The following is a 20,679-nucleotide window of genomic DNA, read 5'->3' on the forward strand; positions in this document are numbered from 1 at the left end:
AATTGGGTTAAGGTCTGGACTCTGACTTGGCCACTCCAAAACATGAAATTTCTTCTTTTTAACCCATTCTGTTGTTGACTTACTCGTGTTTTGGGTCTTTGCCTTGTTGCATCATCCATCTTCTATTAAGCTTCAGGTGATGGACCACTACCCTGACATTCTCCTGTAAAATGTCGATACAATTTTGAATTCATTGTTCCCTCAATGATTGCAAGCTTGTCCAGGGCCTGAGGCAGCAAAGCAGCCCCAAAGCATGATGCTCCTTCCACCATGCTTCACAGTTGGGGTGAGGTTTTGGTGCTTTCCTCCAAACATGGCAGTGTGCATTTCTGCCAAAACGTTTAACTTTTGTCTCACTAGTCCACTGAACATGTTCCAAAATATCCAGCTGGTCTTTCGCAAACTTGAGATAGGCAGCAATGTTTTTTTTTGGAGGGCAGTGATTTCCTCTGTGGTGTCCTTCCATAAACACCATTCTTGTTCAGTGCTTTTCTTATAGTGGACAAAAGTTCTAGAGATTTCTGCAGGTTTTTTGCTATTATCCTTGGGATCTTGTTCACCTCCTTCAACATTGCACGTTGTGCTCCTGGTGTGATTTTGCAGGATGCCCACTCCTAGGGAGAGTAGCAACACTGAATTTCCTCCATTTGTAGACAATTTCTCTTACTGAAGAGTGTGAACACTCAGGACTTTAGAAATGCTTTTGTAGCCTTTTCCAGCTTCATATGTCTCTACAATTTGTCTAAGGTCCTCTGAAATTTGTTTTGATCGAGGCATGGTGCACATAAACAGATCTCTCTTGAGAAGAGCAGGCTCTGTCAGTAACCTGACTTTGTGTGTGTTTTTTTATAGAGCAGAACACCTCTACAACCCACACCTCCAATCTCATTTCATTGATTGGAACACCTGACTCCAAATAGCTTTTGTAAAAGGCACTACCCCAGATGTTCTCAATCTTTTTTGAAGTAGTTGCTTAAATGGTGTACTCAGTATTGATGAGTATTGTGTTTTATTAGCTTGGGCAGAATGAGTTTGATGCGATGATTGACGCCAAATATGGTGTTGTATAAGTAAGAGGGGTAGGCGTAATAAGCTGTAGCTTCAGCCTACACCTTTTCGGTCTGTTTTAAAGAATATCTATGTTTTTGTTGTAAGTTTGTCCTATGACATCATCATGGAAAATGATGCATTTTGTTATGTTTGGACTGACCGAAATAAACTAATTTCATTCATTCATATTATTATGACTTAGGTGAAGACTGAACCACTTTTTATGAGTAATGCAGAAAACCAGGAATTGCAAAGGGTTCACAATTTTTCTTGCAGAGGCTGATAGGTTCTTGATTAGTAAGGACAAAGTTTATGGGGGAAAGAGAATGGGGTTGAGGGATAATAAATCAGCCATGATCAAATGGCAGAAATAATGGGTTGAATGGCTTAACCTGCTCCTTTGTCTTACAGTAGGCATATTAAGGCAAGTCTTATTTTATTAAACTTTACATACAAATCATACTTTCCTTTTTCCTACTTTTATAGAAATAATCATTATGGTTTTTAGGATTCATAGCCATTCATGGAACAGCACCCACACCCCCCCCCCACCAAAAATGCAAGCTTTTACTACACATTATCCCAGGGCAGGTCAATGGGAGTAGGCAGATGGAATGGTTCAGCATGGATGTGATGGCCCAAAGGACCTGTTTCTGTGCTGTGCTTTTCTGTGACTCCATTCTATCTCCTATTACCTTTAATAAACACAGCAACAGTAAGTACATTGCCTCGGAACTACTGCCTTGGTGAGGCAGTTAAATTTGATCAGCGGCTCTACTCTATTAGGAGTTTGAGGCGAATTGGGTATGTCACCAGCAAATGTTTATGGAGAGCATTCTGAATGGTTGCAAAACCATCTGGTATGGAGATTGCGACGTGCAGGATCACTAGAGACCACAGAGTGTTGTGGACACAGCCAACTCCATCACAAGCACCAACCTCCACGCCATCGAGGACATCACTTCTTTATAAGGTGGTGACGCAAGACGACAGCGTCCATTAACAAGTACCCTCAGCACCTTGGAACATGCCCTCTTCTCTTCTCATTACTACCATGGAGTCTGAAGACCCACACTCAACATTTTCAGGAACAGCTTCTCCTCCACCATCAGAACAGCATGAGAGCGAACTTGTGATTCCTCTTTTGCACTATTCATTGATTTTTGTACCTCTTCATCATTTTTATGCCTAGCAATGTTCGCTGCCACAAAGCAACAAATTTCAAAACATATGTCAGTGATAAGAAACCTGACATTGACCAATCGAAAGAGCCGTAAAAAAATCTGTAAGCTAAGCTTACCGTCACCTCCCGATGCAAGAATTTCACCGTTAGGGGAGAAGCGCACAACGTTCACTGCCTTTGTGTGACGTATTAGATTGGATAAAAAATCTATGACTGCTTTCCCATCTCCGTCTTTCTCAACCTTCCATATCTGCAAGAAGATGGCACTGTTAAAAAAACAAGTCAATGCCAACAACCTTTCCCTTTAAAGGTCTTTACTTTGAATAACAAATAAGGGTGGGTTGCGGAAAGCCAGAGTGAGAAGCTCGGGTATGTTGCAGCGATGAGGGAAATTGATGGAAGAAAATGTCACAGTCAACAGCTCGTGACATTCAGGAGTTACATCGAGGGGTGGACAGGCAAAGGTTTTGAAGAGCTTGTTAGAACTTCTCAGATTAAAGACAGATGAAAAACCGTGATCACCCACATCATACGACATGACACATAATGATGATGATGACCTTGACCTTAAGGGAGGTACGAGGTGAAGGGAGGTTGATTAGCAAAGGTTATGAGAAGGCAGGAGAATTGAGCTTACTTCCCCCCCCACCCCCATACCTTCCTTCAAATATCTTGAAGTTATACCCTCACGTTTTCTTTTAATTTTTATTGCAGAGATACAGCACACTAAAAGGCCCTTCTGGCCCAAAGAGCCCACTCTGCCCAATTACACCCACGTAATCAATTAACCTCCCAACCCACTTGTCTTTGAACGGATTGGCCATTCCCTCCCCCGAGGAAAAAAATCTCTGGCTCTCTACTCAATCTATGCCTCTTATCGTCTTGTACATGTCTATCAAATCACCTTTCATCCTTCTAGTCCAGACAAATGCAATAAAGAGAAGGGTAGGGTGGATCACACTAATGAAAAAAAGGTAGTTGGAATGGATGGTATGAGCCGAATGGTTGATTTTCGTTCTCTAAGTTTTCCATAACGGGACACCATGGTAGCCCGGGAGTTCAGAGTTCAATTCTGCCGCTGTCTGTAACGAGTCTCTGTACGTCCACCCCCCCCCCCCCATGGAATGCATGGGCTTTCTCCAGGTACTCGCGTGTCCTCCTATAGTCCAGAGATGTACCGGATAGTTTAATTGGTCATTGCAAATTTCCCGGTGAGTAGGGTAGGTTTAATCGGGGTTGCTGAGGCAGCATGGCTCGAAGGGGTGGTGGGGGCCTACTCCACACTGTGTCGCTAAATCAAATAATTGCACACACGAGTTAAAGAAGGCTGCCAGTAGCCGTGTCGGTACTTACCCGGACAGCAGTGTCAACTCCTGCAGAGGCCAGTCGATCGACTCTGCCGTGCAGTCCGTGCTGGAAGTCAACGCTGTATACGGGTTCTTTGTTATGCCACGCAATTTCACAGGTGACAAACTTCATGGCGCTCGGGCTGAGAAAGACACAGAAGAGGGAGAAATATTAAAACTGCAAGATCTCATCAAACTTCTTTTGGACTGGGTGAGCGTTCAGATTCCTGTGAAGTGATTTCAGAAGTCTGAGAGGAGATGGCCAGGACACCCTCTCAGTAGCCCACACTCACAGTTTCAAGAAAGATTCAGATTTCTGACAATGAAAAGAGTTTGGATCTTTAAACTGTGTGGAAAGTGGAATATTTTGGAAAGGCATAAATATCGGAAACATTTCTCGCTGTGGAATTGGAAAGCAAAGATCAAAGCAAATTTATTATCGAAGTACATATAGAGGTGGCCCGTTTTTCGACAGCTCACTTTATGACAGCTTGCTGTTACTAAAGACCTACATTAGTACCTGCTTTTGCTATCTAAAGAGGATACAGGGGAAACCTGTATCACCATATACAACCCTAGCAGACATTCACAGTAAATACAATGGAATCAATGAAAAGCTACACAGAAAGGCAAACAGTTATAACCATATAACAATTACAGCACGGAAACAGGCCATCTCAGCCCTTCTAGTCCGTGCCGAACGCTTACTCTCACCTAGTCCCAATGACCCGCACGCAGACCCTAACCCTCCATTCCTTTCATGTCCATATAGCTAACCAATTTTACTATAAGTGACAATACCAAACATGCCTCTACCACTTCTACTGGAAGCTCGTTCCACACAGCTACCACTCTGAGTAAAGAAATTCCCCCTCATGTTACCCTTAAACTTTTGCCCCCAAACTCTCAACTCATGTCCTCTTGTTTGAATCTCCCCTACTGTCAATGGAAAAAGCCTATCCACGTCAACTCTATCTATCCCCTCATAATTTTAAATACCTCTATCAAGTCCCCCCTCAACCTTCTACGTTCCAAAGAATAAAGACCTAACATGTTCAATTTTTCCCTGTAACTTAAGTGCTGAAACCCAAGTAACATTCTAATAAATCTTCTCTGTACTCTCTCTATTTTGTTGACATCTTTCCTATAATTCAGTGACCAGAACTATACACAATACTCCAAATTCGGCCTTATCAATGCCTTGTACAATTTTAACATTACATCCCAACTACTATACTCAATGCTCTGATTTATAAAGGCCAACATACCAAAAACTTTCTTCACCGCCCTATCTACATGAGATTCCACCTTCAGGGAACTATGCACCATTATTCCTAGATCACTCTGTTCTACTGCATTCTTCAATGCCCTACCATTTACCATGTATTTCCTATTTGGATTATTCCTACCAAAATGTAACACCTCACACTTATCAGCATTAAACTCCATCAGCCATCGTTCAGCCCACTCTTCTAACTCGCCTAAATCTCTCTGCAAGCTTTGAAAACCTACTTCATTATCCACAAGCCCACCTACCTTAGTATCATCTGCATACTTACTAATCCAATTTACCACCCCATCATCCAGATCATTAATGTATATGACAAACAACATTGGACCCAGTACACCCTGAGGCACACCACTAGTCACCGGCCTCCAACCTGACAAACAGTTATCCACCACTACTCTCTGGCATCTCCCATCCAACCACTGTTGAATCCATTTTACTACTTCAATATTAATACCTAACGATTGAACCTTCCTAACTAACCTTCCGTGTGGAACCTTGTCAAAGGCTTTATTGAAGCCCATATAGACATCCATTGCTTTACCCTCGTCAACTTTCCTCGTAACCTCTTCAAAAAATTTCAATATTTGTCAAAAAGGACCTTCCACGCACAAATCCATGTTGACTGATCCTAAACAGGTCCCATCTATCCAGATAATTATATATACCATCTCTAAGAGTACTTTCCATTAATTTACCCACCACGGATGTCAAACTTACAGGCCTATAATTGCTAGGTTTACTCTTAGAACCCTTTTTAAACAATGGAACTACATGAGCAATACGCTAATCCTCCAGCACCATCCCCGTTTCTAATGACATTTGAAACATTTCTGTCAGAGCCGCTGCTATTTCTACACTAACCTCCCTCAAGGTCCTAGGGAATATCCTGTCAGGACCTGAAGATTTATCCACTTTTATATTCCTTAACAGCGCCAGTACTTCCTCCGCTTTAATCATCATAATTTCCATAACTTCCCTACTCATTTCCCTTACCTTACACAACTTAATAACTTTCTCCTTAGTGAATACCAAAGAAATTGTTCAAAATCTCCCCCATCTCTTTTGGCTCCACACATAGCTGTCCACTCTGATTCTCAAAGGGACCAATTTTATCCCTCACTATCCTTTTGCTATTAATATAACTGTAGAAACCCTTCGGATTTGTTTTCACCTTACTTGCCAAAGCAACCTCGTATCCTCTTTACGCCTTCTGTTAATGCGACAAAGACAACAAAAATGTGCACCATGCAATAATAAGCATGGTGTTGAGATTGGTAATTGGTATTGAGAATGAACTGGTAAAGCCCTTGAAAGTAGGTCAGAGTTGAGGTGAGTGAAGTTAACCACTCTGATTCAGAAGCCTGATAGTTGAGGGGTAGTAACTGTTCCTGAACCTGGAGGTGTGGGACCCAAGGCTCTTGTACCCCTCTGCTGATGGCAGGAGCAAGAACAGAGCATGGCCGGGTTGATAGGGGTCCTTGATGATGGACACTGTTTTCTAGTGGCAGTGCTCAATGGTGGAGAGGGCTTTAACACTACTCCACCAGTTTTTTTGCAGGTTCTTCCATTTATGAGCATTGGTGTTTCCATACCAGGTCATCATGCAACCACAGATATGCTCCACTGGGCATCTGTAGAAGCCTGTCAAAACTTTAGCTGACATATCCAATCTGCACAAACTTCTTTCAGGCCTTCTTTGTGATGGCACTTACGTGCTGGTCACAGGACAGACTCTGTGGAATGATAACGTCAAAGAATTTAGTTCCTGACTCTCTCCAGCTCTGATCCTCAAGGACTGGCTCACGGTCTCCTCCTAGTCATTGATCAGATGTTCTCCTTCTTCAAAGGAAGGGGCTTTCCGTCCTCCACCATCAGCGCTGCCCTCACTCACATCTCTTCCATTTCGCGCATGTCAGCTCTCACCCCTTCCTCCTGCCACCCCACCAAGAACAGGGTTCCTCTTGTCCTCACCTACCACCCTACCAGCCTCCACATCCAGCACACGATCCCACCACCAAGCACATTTCCCTCGTCCCCACTTACCACAGGGATAGCTCCCTATGCGACTCCCCTGTCCGTTCTTCCCACCCGGCTCATCTCCCTCCTGGTACTTATCCTTGCAAGCGAAACAAGTGCCACACCTCCTCATTCAAGGCCCCAAGCAGTCCTGCTATTAAATCCAGTGCTCCCGTTGTGGCCTTCTGTTCAGCGGTGAGACCCAACATAGACTGGCAGCCCATTTCACTGAGCAACTACACTCCGTCCGCCAGAAAGAGCGGGATCTCCCAGCAGCCACCCATTTCACTTCCACTTCCCATCGCGATGAGGCCACACTCAGGTTGGAGGAACAACACCTTATATTCCGCCTGGGTAGCCTCCAACCTGATGTCATGTACATCGATTTCTTGAACATCGGGTAAACCCCCCCCCCCCACCCCCACAACATGCCTCAGACCCTTTTCCCTCTCTCACCTCATCTCCTTACCTGCCCATCACCTCTCTCTGGTGCACCTCCCCTCTTCCATGTCCTTCTGCCCTCTCCCCTTCTCCAGCCCTCTCTCCCACTTTCACCCATCACCCTCCCAGCTCTTTACTTCAACCCCTCCCTCTCTCCCACTTTCACCCATCACCTGCCACCTTGTACTTCTTCCTCCCCTCCCCCCACTTTCCTGCTCTAACTTCTCATCTTTTCTTCCAGTCCTGAGGAAGGGTCACAGCCCGCAAAGTCGACGGTTCACTCTTTTCCACAGAAGCTGCCTGGCCTTGCTGAGTTCCTCCAGCATTTTGTACGAGTTGCTTTGGATTGCGTTGGCTGTTCGCGCAAATGACGCTTTTCCCTGAATCTTGCAATGTACATGTGATCAATAAATTAATCTAATTAGACATGAAGGCAAAAACACTACAGGTCTATATAGTGAATGCACTGTATAATGATCGGATTTGTATGGACATCTTCAAGGAGCAATGCCTAAAGAAAGAAGACATCCATCATTAAGGAACCCTGTCACCCAGGACATGCCCTCTTTTCATTGCTACCACCTAGAAGGAGGTACGGGAGCCTGAAGGCACACACTCAGTGATTCAGGAACAGCTTCTTCCCCTCTGCCTTACGATTCCTAAATGTGGACACTGATCCCTTGAATTAGAATCGGGTTTACTGCATCACCTGCACTTGTGAAATTTGTCTTTGCAGTACAATGTAATATATAATAAAAACTGAATTACAGTAATATAGAATATATACTAAATAATAATATATATAGTTAAATTAAATAAGTAGTGCAAAGATGGAAATTTAAAAAGTAGTCAGGTAGTATTCGTGGGTTCAATATCATTCAAAAATCTGATGGCAGAGGTGAATAAAGTTGTTCCTGAATTGCTGAGTTTGTGTCTTCAGTATTCTGTACCTGCTCCCTGATGGTAGCAAAGAGAAGAGGGCATGAACACTATCTCACTATTTTTTCCCTCTGTTTGTATTGTTTTATATATATAAATATATATTGAGCACATAGACTGGCACATGTTCAGGGAGGCTGCAACCGACAGTGACTCTACCAATTTAGAGGAGTGCACAGCATCAGTGACCAGCTACATCAGCAAGTGCATTGATGATGTTACTCTGTCCAAGACCATCACGATACGTGCCAACCAGAAGCCATGGATGACTGCGGAGGTGCTTTTGCTGCTGAGGATCTGTGACTCTGCCTTCAGAGCAGGTGACAAGGCAGCCCTAACAACAGCAAGGGCCAAACTGTACTGAGCCATCAGAGGGGCAAAGGGTGCACAAACCCAGCGAATCTACAGTAACTTCCAGGACAGCGGCGACACGTGGCACATGTGGAAGGGCATCCAGGACATCACCTGACTGTGTGGGTGATGCAACCCTCCCAGATGCACTGAATAACTTCTACGCCCGGTTTGAGATGGAAAGTGACATGGCAGGGAGGAAGACCACCCCTCCTACAAATGACCAGATGCTGTGTCTCACCGTGGCCGATGTGAGAAGAACTCTGTGCAGGGTCAACCCACAGAAGGCTGCTGAACCAGACAACATTCCTGGTAGAGTGCTCAGAGGATGTGCAGACCAGCTAGCAGATGTTCTCACTGACATCTTCAACATCTCCCTGAGAAGCCCCACCGTTCCAACGTGCTTCAAGGCCGCCACCATCGTCCTCGTGCCAAAGAAGTCTTCAGTGTCCTGCCTATATGACTACCGTCTCGTTGCACTCACATCCATCATCATGAAGTGTTTTGAGAGGCTCGTCATGAGGCACATCAAGACCCTGCTGCCCCCCTCACTGGACCCTCTGCAGTTTGCGTACCATCCCAACCGCTCCACAGACAACACCATTGTCATCACCTTCCAACTGGCCATAACCCACCCGGACAAAAAAGACATATGTTCGAAGCATTCAACACAATCATCCATCAGAAACTAATTGGAAAGCTGAGCCTATAGGGTCTGAACACCTCCCTCTGCAACTGGATCCTAGATTTCCTGACTGGGAGACCTCAGTCAGTCCAGATTGGGAGCAGCATCTCCAACACCATCACATTGAGCAAGGGGGCCCCCCAGTGCTGAGTGCTCAGTCCACTGCTGTTCACTCTGCTGACCCACGACTGTGCTGCAACACACAGCTCGAACCACACCATCAAGTTCGCCGATGACATGACCATGGTGGGTCTCATCAGAAAGAACGACAAGTCAGCTTACAGAGAGGAGGTGCAGCGGCTAACACACTGGTACAGAGCCAACAACCTGTCTCTGAATGTGAACAAAACAAAAGAGATGGATGTTGACTTCAGGAGGGCACGGAGCGACCACTCCCCACTGAACATCAACGGCTCCTCAGTAGAGATCGTTAAGAGCACCAAATTTCTTGGTGTTCACCTGACGGAGAATCTCACCTGGTCCCTCAACGCCAGCTCCATAGCAAAAAAAGCCCAGCAGCGTCTCTACTTTCTGCAAAGGCTGAGGAAAGTCCATCTCCCACCCCCATCCTCATCACATTCTACAGGGGTTGTATTGAGAGCATCCTGAGCAGCTGCATCACTGCCTGGTTCGGAAATTGCACCATCTCGGATCGCAAGACCCTGCAGCAGCTAGTGAGGTCAGCTGAGAAGATCATCGGGGTCTCTCTTCCCGCCATCACGGACATTTACACTACACGCTGCATCTGCAAAGGAAACAGCATTATGAAGGACCCCATGCACCCCTCATACAAACTCTTCTCCCTCCTGCCGTCTGGGAAAAGGCACCAAAGCATTCGGGCTCTCACGACCAGACTATGTAACAGTTTCTTCCCCCAAGCTATCAGATTCCTCAATACCCGGAGCCTGGACTGACACCTTACTGCCCTATTGTCCTGTTTATTATTTATTGTAATGCCTGCACTGTTTTGTGCACTTTATGCAAGACAGGGTAGGTCTGTAGTCTAGTGTAGTTGTGTTTTTTTTTCCTCTCTGCTTTGTTTTTGTACTATGTAATGTAACACCATGGTCCTGAAAAAAAGTCTCATTTTTACTATGCACTGTACATAGCAGTTATGGTCGAAATGACAATAAAAGTGACGATATATACTTCTTACAGTAACTTGACAGTTTTTTTTTATTACTCATTGTAATGTACTACTGCTGCTTAACAACTAATTTCATGACATATGCCGGTGATATTAAACCTGATTCTAAACCTGATTCTAAACGAGCTTGGCGACAATAACAAACAATTCCAGTATCAAGCATCACTATCTGGACAAGTGAGAAGGGCTGAGAACGTGCAGGACGGGAGACAGAAGGCGGAGCAGCACAGAAAGGATTCCGAGAAGTAGTTTTCAGTGTTCTTCCCCCCACCGGTATGCACAGCCGGCATTTAGAAATTCTTCCACTGCAAGCTGTAGAGTTGTTTAATTCCACCACAGCACAACACAGTTCGTGAGTACTTCAGCTTCTAATACCTTATTTCCGGATGCCACCTCCGGTGATAACTCAATCTGTTCAAAGGCACTTTGTGAGGTCTCCAAACGTGACCATTATCTCAAAAGGTATAATAAAGGGTGGTATTGCCAAAACAATAACCTGCATTGTACCTTTGCGGGTAACTATTGGTCGGCTGTATGTTTTCAATAAGTTTTCAGTTATATTTTGTTCGATCAATAAAAAATAACTGAACAAATATAGCTGTCAACAATCTTAATCCCAATTGATGTTAATCTTGAAACAACTTTTGAATAATATTGGATATTTTTCAATAATCATGGATTTTTAAATAAATCTACAAACATTACGGCCACCTCATACCAGCTGAGCTTTATCAACTCAACTTTGCAGGACTCAAAAAGGAGAAAAAGAAAACGTTAACGAAAGTCAAATCCTCCCCCTCCCCCAAGATCTTCAACAAAGTAAAAGAGAAATTAAGTTTTTCCAGCACAAAGTTACACAGAGGAGACTCCAGAATGAAGAAAACAAACCGATAGAGGGTTGGGCAGCATCTATGGGGTCTGAAGGATGCATCAGGACTCAGGTCTCGACCTGAAACGTCGACCATCCCTCTGCCTCTACAGATGCTGCCCGACCCATTGGATTCCTTCGCCATTTCTTTCGTGCTCCAGACCTCTGCATCCCCAGTCTCCCGTGCCGGGATAAGCTGGCAAAGCAGCTAATATTTAAAAAGTCAGCGATCTCAAACCTCGAGCAAAGTTGCATCACGAGCCCGGCTGAGCTGCAGCGCCAGTTCGACGCAATGAATGACAGGAGGTCCAGACATTATCTTTAAAAAAAAGTTCTGCAGGTTGCTCGGAGTTGCGTGCGGGCGGGTGAAGTTGCAGGAGCTTACCGTGGGGGGGTTGCGGACGCCGCTTGGCCGGGTCCCCGGGACGGAGTGGATCGCCGCTCGGCGAACAATGAATGACTCGCCGGGGCCAACCTTCCGAACCGCCCGCCCGCCAGCCACCGGACACTTTCCCGCGCGCGCTCCGCGCCAGGCCCCGCCCCTCACTCCCGCCCGCCCTCCCGACAACGAGCAGCTCCGCCGGCAAGCTGGGCCTCCTCCCGCTCCTCCCACAGCGCCACCCGCAGGGAGTCGCCGGCCTGCTGCGGCCTACGCAAAGAGCCGCCTTTGCAACTTGTATTAGGTAACGAAAAAAAAACACAATTTGATAGGGCGGCGTATACATGATCAAGCACGGGGATTTTATTTGCAATTTATTATTGGGTGTATGAAAAGATCCGGTTTAAATCAAGCGCTGCCCACATAACTTGGCCAGCCAGGTGTTTGCTCTAAAACAAGAGGGTTGACCTGTCGAGGGGAGGTTTACGCTCTGCGTTAACCCGAAATAAATGTGGCGAATTCACGGTTTTAAGACAGGGCGAGGGAATCCAAGGCCCCTCCTTGGTTCAGGAAAGGTGCCACCTGGCGGCTAGAGGCCGGGGCTCGGGTTCTGCATGTTAACTCATTGGAATTGGTTTACTCACAAACAAGAGAAAATCTGCAGCTGATTGAAATCCAAAGAACACACACAAAACGCTGGAGGAACTCAGCAGGCCTGGCAACATCTGTGGAAAAGAGTACAGTCGACGTATCGGGCCGAGACCCTTCATCAGGATTTTTTTCCCAGTCTCGATGAAGGGTTTCAGTGGGAAACGTTGACTGTTTACTCTTTTCCACAGATGCTGCCAGGTCTGTTGAGTTCCTCCAGTATTTTGTGGGAATTGGTTTATTATTGTCACATCAAGATACAGTAAAAAGCTTGCTTTGCATACTGTTAATACAGATCAATTCATTGAACAGTGCATTGAGGTAGTGTAAAGTAAACAATAACAATGCAGAACAAAATGTATCAACTGCAGAGAAAGTGCAGCAGATTCAGTAATAGGTGCCAGACCTTCAAAATCTTCAAAGTAAGTTTATTATCATCTCTCAAACTTTCACCCTGCCCTCAAATTTACCTGGTCCATTTCCGACACCTCCCTCCCCTTTCTTGATCTTTCTGTCTCCATCTCTGGAGATAGCTTATCTACTGATATCTACTATAAGCCTACAGACTCTCACAGCTACCTGGACTATTCCTCTTCCCACCCTGTCTCTTGCAAAAATGCTATCCCCTTCTCACAATTCCTCCATCTCTGCTGCATCTGCTCTCAGGATGAGGCTTTTCATTCCAGGACAAAGGAGATGTCTTCCTTTTTTAAATAAAGGGGCTTCCCTTCTTCCACCATCAACTCTGCTCTCAAACGCATCTCTCCCATTTCCCGTACATCTGTCCTCACCCCATCCACCCGCCACCCCACTCGGGATAGGGTTCCCCTTGTCCTCACCTACCGCCCCACCAACCTCCGGGTCCAACATATAATTCTCTGTAACTTACGCCACCTCCAACAGGATCCCATTACCAAGCACATCTTTCCCTCCCTCCCTCCCCCACCTTTCCACAGGGATCACTCCCTACGCGACTCCCTTGTCCACTCGTTTCCCCCCCCCCCCATCCCTTCCCACCGATCTCCCTCCTGGCACTTATCCTTCTAAGTGGAACAAGTGCTACACCTGCCCTTACACTTCCTCCCTCACCACCTTTCAGGGCCCCAGACAGTCCTTCCAGGTGAGGCGACACTTCACCTGTGAGTCGGCTGGTGTGGTATACTGTGTCCGGTGCTCCTAGTGTGGCCTTTTATATATTGGTGAGACCCGACGTAGACTGGGAGACTGTTTCGCTGAACACCTACGCTCTGTCCGCCAGAGAAAGCAGGATTTTCCAATGGCTACACATTTTAATTCCACGTCCCATTCCCATTCTGATATGTCTATCCATAGCCTCCTCTACTGTCAAGATGAAGCCACATTCAGGTTAGAGGAACAACACCTTATATTCCATCTGGGTAGCCTCCAACCTGATGGCATGAACATTGATTTCTCTAACCTCCTCCCCTTCTTACCCCATCACTTATTTATTTATTTTCCCCCCTCCCTCTTTTTTCTCTCTCTACCCCTCTCACAATGACTCCTTGCCTGCTCTCCATCTCCCTCTGGTGCTCCCCTCCCCCTTTCTTTCTCCCTAGGCCTCTCGTCCCATGATCCTTTCCCTTCTCCAGCTCTGTATCCCTTTTGCCAGTCAACTTTCCAGCTCTTAGCTTCACCCCTCCCCCTCCTGTCTTCTCCTATCATCTCGGATCTCCCACTCCCCCTCCTACTTTCAAATCTCTTACTATCTTTTCTTTCAGTCAGTCCTGACGAAGGGTCTCGGCCTGAAATATCGACTGTACTTCTTCCTACAGATGCTGCCTGGACTGCTGCGTTCCACCAGCATTTTGTGTGTGTTGCTTATTGTCAGAGTACCTAACGAGGTAGACTGTGAGGTCTTTGGTTTTGGTTTATTATCGTCACGTGTACCGAGGTGCAGTAAAAATATCTTGCATACAATCTTTGAGCTAGAATAAGGTAAAACAATAGCAATTCAGAATAAAGTGTAAAGTGAAAAAGTGCACTGTAGGTAAGTGACAGAGTAAACGATCACAAGGTAGACTGTGAGGCCAAGAGTTTACTATTGTACCAGAAGCTCATCAAGAGACTGATAACAGTGGGATAGAAGTTGCCCTTAAATCTGGTGATAGGTGTTCTCAGGCTTTTGCGTCTTCTGCCCGATGGGAGGGGGAGAAGAGACAATGTTCGGGGTGGGGGGAGGGGGTTTGATTATGCTGGCTGCTTTACTGAGACAGCAAGAAGTATAGACAGAGTCCATGGAGGGGAAGCTGGTTTCTGTGATGTGCTGAGCTGTGTCCAGAAATTTCTGCAGCTTCTTGTGGTCTCAGAGAGAGCAGTTGCCAGAGCAAGCTGTGATACATCCGGACAAATGGACATCAATAAAAATGTAAAAGCCACTGGGGACAAGCCGAATTTCTCTAAGCTCCAGAAGAAGGAGAAGCATTGGCAAATTTTCTTGGCTGTGTGACATCAATATGATTGGACAACGGCAGGCTAGATGCTCACAACCTCAACACTGTTGACGTAGACAGCCACATGTGTACCCCTTTCCTGGTCAGTGACCAGCTCTTTTGTTTTGCAGATGTTGATGATGTTGTCATGACACTGTGTTGCTAGGTTCTCTCTCCTTGCAGTACTAATCGTTATTTGAGATACGGTGATATCATCTGAAAACTTGTCGGAGTCATGGCTCTGGAGTATCATACTGCAGTGTAGGAGCTCTCGGAGGCACAAGCAAAGAGGCTCAGCTGCAATGGCAGTACAGACAGGGCCTATCAACATAAAAACATAGAGACAAGAGACTGTTGGTTTTTCCAGATCCCAGCATCTGCAGTCTGTTGAAGAAACTCTGTAGGTTGAGCAGCATCTGTTGAAGGAAAGAAATTGTTCACTCAGACTCAAAGGGAAAGGTTTTCGACCCTAAACATTGATAATTTCTTTCCTCACACATGCTACTCAAAGTGTTGAATTCCTCCAGCTGAGGAATTTATATCCTGGAGAGTAGGAGATTTGTGGTGGGGAGGGTTGGTGACCTGACAGGTAGTTTTCTAAAAGAAAAATATTACCAATGCAAGATTAAAGGTTAGCTTTATTTGTCACATGTACATCGAAAAATACATCTATGTGCATCAACGACCAATACCATCTGAGGATGTGCTAGAGGCAGCCCACAAGTAGCACCATGTTTCCAGCACCTCTAACCCTAACCCATACAGTACAGTGCAAACAATTTAGACACAATCTAGGGTGCCGAAGACTTTTGCGCAGTACTGTATATTGGTTAAATTAGGAATATAGGTGGTAAACAGAAATAAGAGTACTTGGCTTTGTATTAGATCAGTGTTATTTAGTGTTCTTTGGTAACTGGAAAGGCAATATATACAGTACTGGGCAAAAGTCTTAGGCACGTACATATAGCTAGGGTGTCTAAGACTTTTGCACAGTACTGAATTTGTCAATGTAGAGCGGAGAGTGAGTTTCGGAGAATCCGGTGGGGGCAAAGGATGTTGGGAATGGCGAGGGTGGAACACTGTAGGAGGGGTTTGAGACTGGGAGCAGAGAAAGAATGCTGGGGCGCGGTTTCTGTTACTGTACCATCAAAATTGGCCTTTCTCCAATTCAGAATCTCAACCTGCAGACCACACCTAACTTTTTCCATATACTTTGAAACTAATAGCATTATGATCACCAGGTGCAAAGTGTTCCCTTGCACAAACTTCAGTCACCTTCCCTGTCTCATCTCCTAATAGGACATCAAGTAATGAACTGTCTCTTGTTGGGACTTCTACGTACTGATTAAGGAAACTTTCCTGAACACATTTGACAAAATCTATCCCACTTAGTCCTTTTATAGTATGCGAGTCCCAGTCAAGATCACCTACTATAACAACCTAATGTTTTTTGCAACAGTCTGCCATCTCTCTACAGATTTTTCCCTGTAAAGCACGTGTACTGTAGGGTGGTCTATATTATAGCCCCATTAATGTGGTCATATCTTTCTTATTCCTCATTTCCCACCATAACCCTTACTGGACAAGTTCTCCTGTCTGCCCTGACGGAGCACTGCTGTGATATTTTCCCTGACTAGTAACGCCAGCCCTCTCCCTTTAATCCCTCCCGCTCTGTACGTGTATAACAATGAAACCCTGGAATACTGAGCTGCCAGTCCTGCCCCTCCTGCAACCAAGTAACACTAATGGCTACAATATCATAATTCCAGGTGTTGATCCATGCCCTGAGCTCTTCTGCCTTTCCTACTGTGGTGAACTATGTGCCTGTCGGGACACGCCCCTGCTGACTGCTCCTGTGGCTCCTCCCACAGGCCCCTGTATAAAGGAGACCTGCGGCCTGACGCTCGGCCTCAGTCTCCAAGACCTTGTATGATAGACACTCACTCCTGGTTCCTTCTTCCAGTCAATAAAAGCCGATATCTCGCCTACGTCTCAGTGTGAGTTATTGATGGTGCATCACCTACAATACCACAACACTTCTTTCATTGAAAGAACAAAACGTTAGTCCCACTATGCTCGACTTTTTGACTCCTGACTTTGTCTGAGGTCTTAACAACATCAGTCTCCACAACTCTCCATCATCCTACCCATCTGTTCTGACACTCTGGTTCCAATCTCCCTGCAACTCAAGCTTAAAACCCCTCATGCAACACTAGCAAACCTCGCTGCTAGGATATTAGTCCTCCTCCAGTGCAGGTGCAAGCCATCTTCTGTACAGGTCCCGCCTTCGCTCGAAGAGAGCTCGGTCATCCAAGCACCTGACACTCTGCCTCATGTCGAACTGCATGATCTTCCTATTTCTGGCCTCACTAGCACGTGGCGTGGGTAGCAACCCTGGAGGTCCTGTCTCTTAACTTAGCACCTAACACCCTATGCAGAATCTCATCACTCATCCTACCCATCCCAATGGGCCATGACCTCTGGCTACTCACCCTCTTATTTAAGAATGCTGAGGACTCGATCCAAGATATCCTGAACCCTGTCACCTGGGAGGCAATATACCATCTGGGAATTTGTTCTTGTCCACAGAACCTCCTCTCTGTTCCCTTAACTCATGAATCCCCTATCACCACAGCTCGCCTCTCCTCCTCCCTTCCGTTCTGAGTCAGAGAGCCAGACTCTGTGCCAGAGACCAGACTTCTGTGTCTTCTCTCGGCTAGGTCACCTCCGCCACCCACACCCAACAGTATCCAAAGTGATATACCTGTTTTGAGGGCCACCAGGGTACTCAGCACTGGACTTTTAACCCCTTTTCTCTTCCTGATTATCACACAGTCTCCTGTATCTTGCACCTTATTGATTTATTTATTGAGATACAGTGCGGAACAGGCCCTTCTGGCCGTTTGAGCCATGCAGACCAGCAACCCCCTGATTTAATCCTAGCCTAATCATAGGGCAACTTACAATGACCTATTAACCTAGCAACCAGTATGTCTTTGGACTCTGGGAGGAAACCGAAGCATGGAAGAAACCCATGAGTTCATGGGGAAGAACATACAAAGTCCTTCCAGGCAGTGGCAGGAACTGAACCTGGGTCAGTGGTACCGCAAAGCATTGTGCTAACCACTATACTACCTCTCCATATGTCTATTTATCACACCCTCAGCCAAATGATTCAGAGTTCATCCAATTCCATTTCCAATTTCTTAACGCTGAGTGTTAGAAACTGTAGCTGGATGCAATTATTGCAGATGAAGTTGACAGGGACACTGGAGATCTCCCTGCCTTCCCACATCTTGCAAGAGAAGCATTCTACTATCCTGCCTGGCATCCCTACTGTTATAACTGTATAAAAGCAAAGAAGGAAACAATAAATAAACTGAAAAAATATCTACCTGCACCTTTTACCCCTTCTCTCACACAAGCCTCTCCACGCAGAAGCCTCAAATAACCAGTCTAACACTATCCCCTCCGACAATGGCCGCTCTGCTTGACTCTACCTTTTTTAATTTCTTCTTGCCCATCAATCCAGATCGTTGATTGGCTGTCATTCAAAAACCAAACAGCTGCTAATCGATGCCTTCTTCACTCAATCGGCGGATCTGAGCAAGATATGTTTCTTCACGCTTCCAATTGCCTCTGGTTCAAACTTTTTTTAAGATGTTTGCTGTTTTGAGGCAAAATTCTCAGGGCCTGACAAGGTGTTCCTTTCAGACCTCACGGGAGACTAGTGCAGAAATTGCAGGGACAGAAGTAAACAAAACATCCTTAGCCACAGGTGAGGTGCTGGAGGATCAGAGGATAACTAATGTTGTTCTGTAGTTTAAGAGAGGCTCTTAGAACAAGCCAGGAAATTATAAGCCGATGAGCCTGTCATCAGTAGGTGGAAAGTTATTGTAAGGTATTTTAAGTGACCAGATACACAAGTGTTTGGATAGACAGACTGATTAGGGTTAGTTAACATGGCTTGATGAAGACAAGGCAGTGGATCTGGTCTACATGAACTTTAGCAAGGCCTCTGACACGGTCCTGCATGGAAAGTTGGTTAAGAATATTCAGTCGCTTGGCATTCAAGATTAAATAGTAAATCAGATTAAACATTGGCTTTGAGGGAGAAACCGGAGAGTGGTACTGGATCATTGCCTCTCTGACTGGAGGCCTGTGACTAGTGGAATGCCGCAGGGATCAGTGCTGGGTCCTTGTTGTTTGGCTTCTATATGAATGATAGGGACAATAATGTGGTTAATGGGAAGAGCAAGTTTGCAAATGATACTAAGACTGGGATTGTAGTGGACGGCCAAAATGACGATCAAAGCTTGCAGTGGTGGGATCTGGATCAGCTGGAAAAATTAGCTGAAAATTGGCAGATGGAATTTAACGCAGACTAGTGAGTTTTGCAATTTGTGAGGATAAACCAAGGTAGGACTTGCACGGTGAGCAGTACAGTACTGAGTGTGGTAAAACAGAGAGATCTGGGAATATAGATCTATAGTTCCTTTTGAAGTGCTGTCACAGGTAGATAGGATTGTAAAGAAAGTTTTTGACACACTGGCCTTCTTAAACCAAAGTACTGAGTACAGGAGTTACAATATTTAAGTTGTTTAAGATATTGGTGAGGTCAAATTTGGAGTATTGATCCAGTTTTAGACCATAAGATAAAGAAGCAGAATTAAGCCACTTGGCCCATCGAGTTTACTCCACCATTTCATCATGGCTGATCCAATTTTCCTCTCAACCTCAATCCGCTGCCTTCTCCCCGTATCCCTTCATGCCCTGACCAATCAAAAATCTATCAACCTCTGCCTTAAATATACATAAAGACTTGGCCTCCATAGCTGCTTGTGGCAACAAATTCCACAGATTCACCACTCTCCTGCTAAAGAAATTCTTCCTTATCTCTGTTCTAAAAGGGTGCTCCTCTATTCTGAGACTGTCTGCTCTGGTCTTAAGTCTTTCCCATATGAGCAGATGTAAAGAAGGGAAGGGAAAAAGAACAACCTAGAGCTTTTTTTTTTGCTTTCCCTGACTGAAGCCTGAAGATGACCACTCTGACTCTGTCCACTCAGACGATGGCTGCCGTGCGTGCTCTGCTCTGCTCCTGCCCTCCCTTAATTTGCTGTTGCTGATGTGCTGATGTTGGAGAGAGTTCAGAGAAGGTTCATTAGAATGAATTTGGGAATGAGAAGGTTAACATATGAGGAATGTTTGACCGCCTTTGGACTGTACTCCTTGGAGTTTAGAAGAATGGGGGGGGGGACCTCACAGAAACATTTCAAATGTTGAAAGACATGGCAGAGTGGATGTGGCAAAGTTGTTTCCCATGGTGGGGGAATCTGGTAAGAAAGGGCATGACTTAAGGATTGAAGGGCACCCGTTCAGAACAGAGATGTGAAGAATTTTTTTTAGCCGGAGGGTGGTGAATCTGTGGAATTTGTTGCCACGGGCAGCAGTGGAGGTCAAGTCATTGGGTGTATTTAAGGCCGAGATTGATAGGTATCTGAATAGCCAGGGCATCAAAGGTTATGGTGAGAAGGTGGGGGAGTGGGACTAAATGGGAAAATGGATCAGCTCATGATAAAATGGCGGAGCAGACTCGATGGGCTGAATTTGTCCTTTGTCTTATGGTCTAATCAATCCCAAACGCCATTTGGTCGCTGTTCAAAGTTCTTTCTTGTAATTGCCACAGAACTCTGCTTGATCACTGTCCCGATTAAAAGATAGCTCTTTTAATGCACTCCCTGCCCATGGATTGTCCAATTTCTGTCACCTACCTACAGGACAGATGTCAATAAGATTGAAGGAGTGCAAAGAAAATTTGTAAGGATATTGCCAGGACTTGAGGACCTGTGTTTGTAGGGAAAGGTTGAATTGGTTAGGACTTTATT

General features: G+C 45.4%; 1 protein-coding gene across 1 annotated transcript in view; it reads right to left on the reverse strand.

Annotated features, from left to right (window-relative positions):
* chaf1b (chromatin assembly factor 1, subunit B) overlaps positions 1 to 11,850 on the reverse strand; it is a 63,071-nt gene extending 51,221 nt beyond the window's left edge. The window contains exons 1-3 of the mRNA XM_059966227.1: positions 11,703 to 11,850; positions 3,587 to 3,722; positions 2,351 to 2,483 (exon numbers count right to left, since the gene is read on the reverse strand). Of these exons, the coding sequence (XP_059822210.1) occupies positions 2,351 to 2,483; positions 3,587 to 3,712 (259 nt within the window). The 5' untranslated portion in view covers positions 3,713 to 3,722; positions 11,703 to 11,850. The remainder of the gene's footprint in view (positions 1 to 2,350; positions 2,484 to 3,586; positions 3,723 to 11,702) is intronic.
* Positions 11,851 to 20,679: the final 8,829 nt, after the last annotated feature.

Source organism: Hypanus sabinus, chromosome 4 (assembly GCF_030144855.1).
Source record: "Hypanus sabinus isolate sHypSab1 chromosome 4, sHypSab1.hap1, whole genome shotgun sequence".
Lineage (NCBI taxonomy): Eukaryota > Metazoa > Chordata > Chondrichthyes > Myliobatiformes > Dasyatidae > Hypanus > Hypanus sabinus.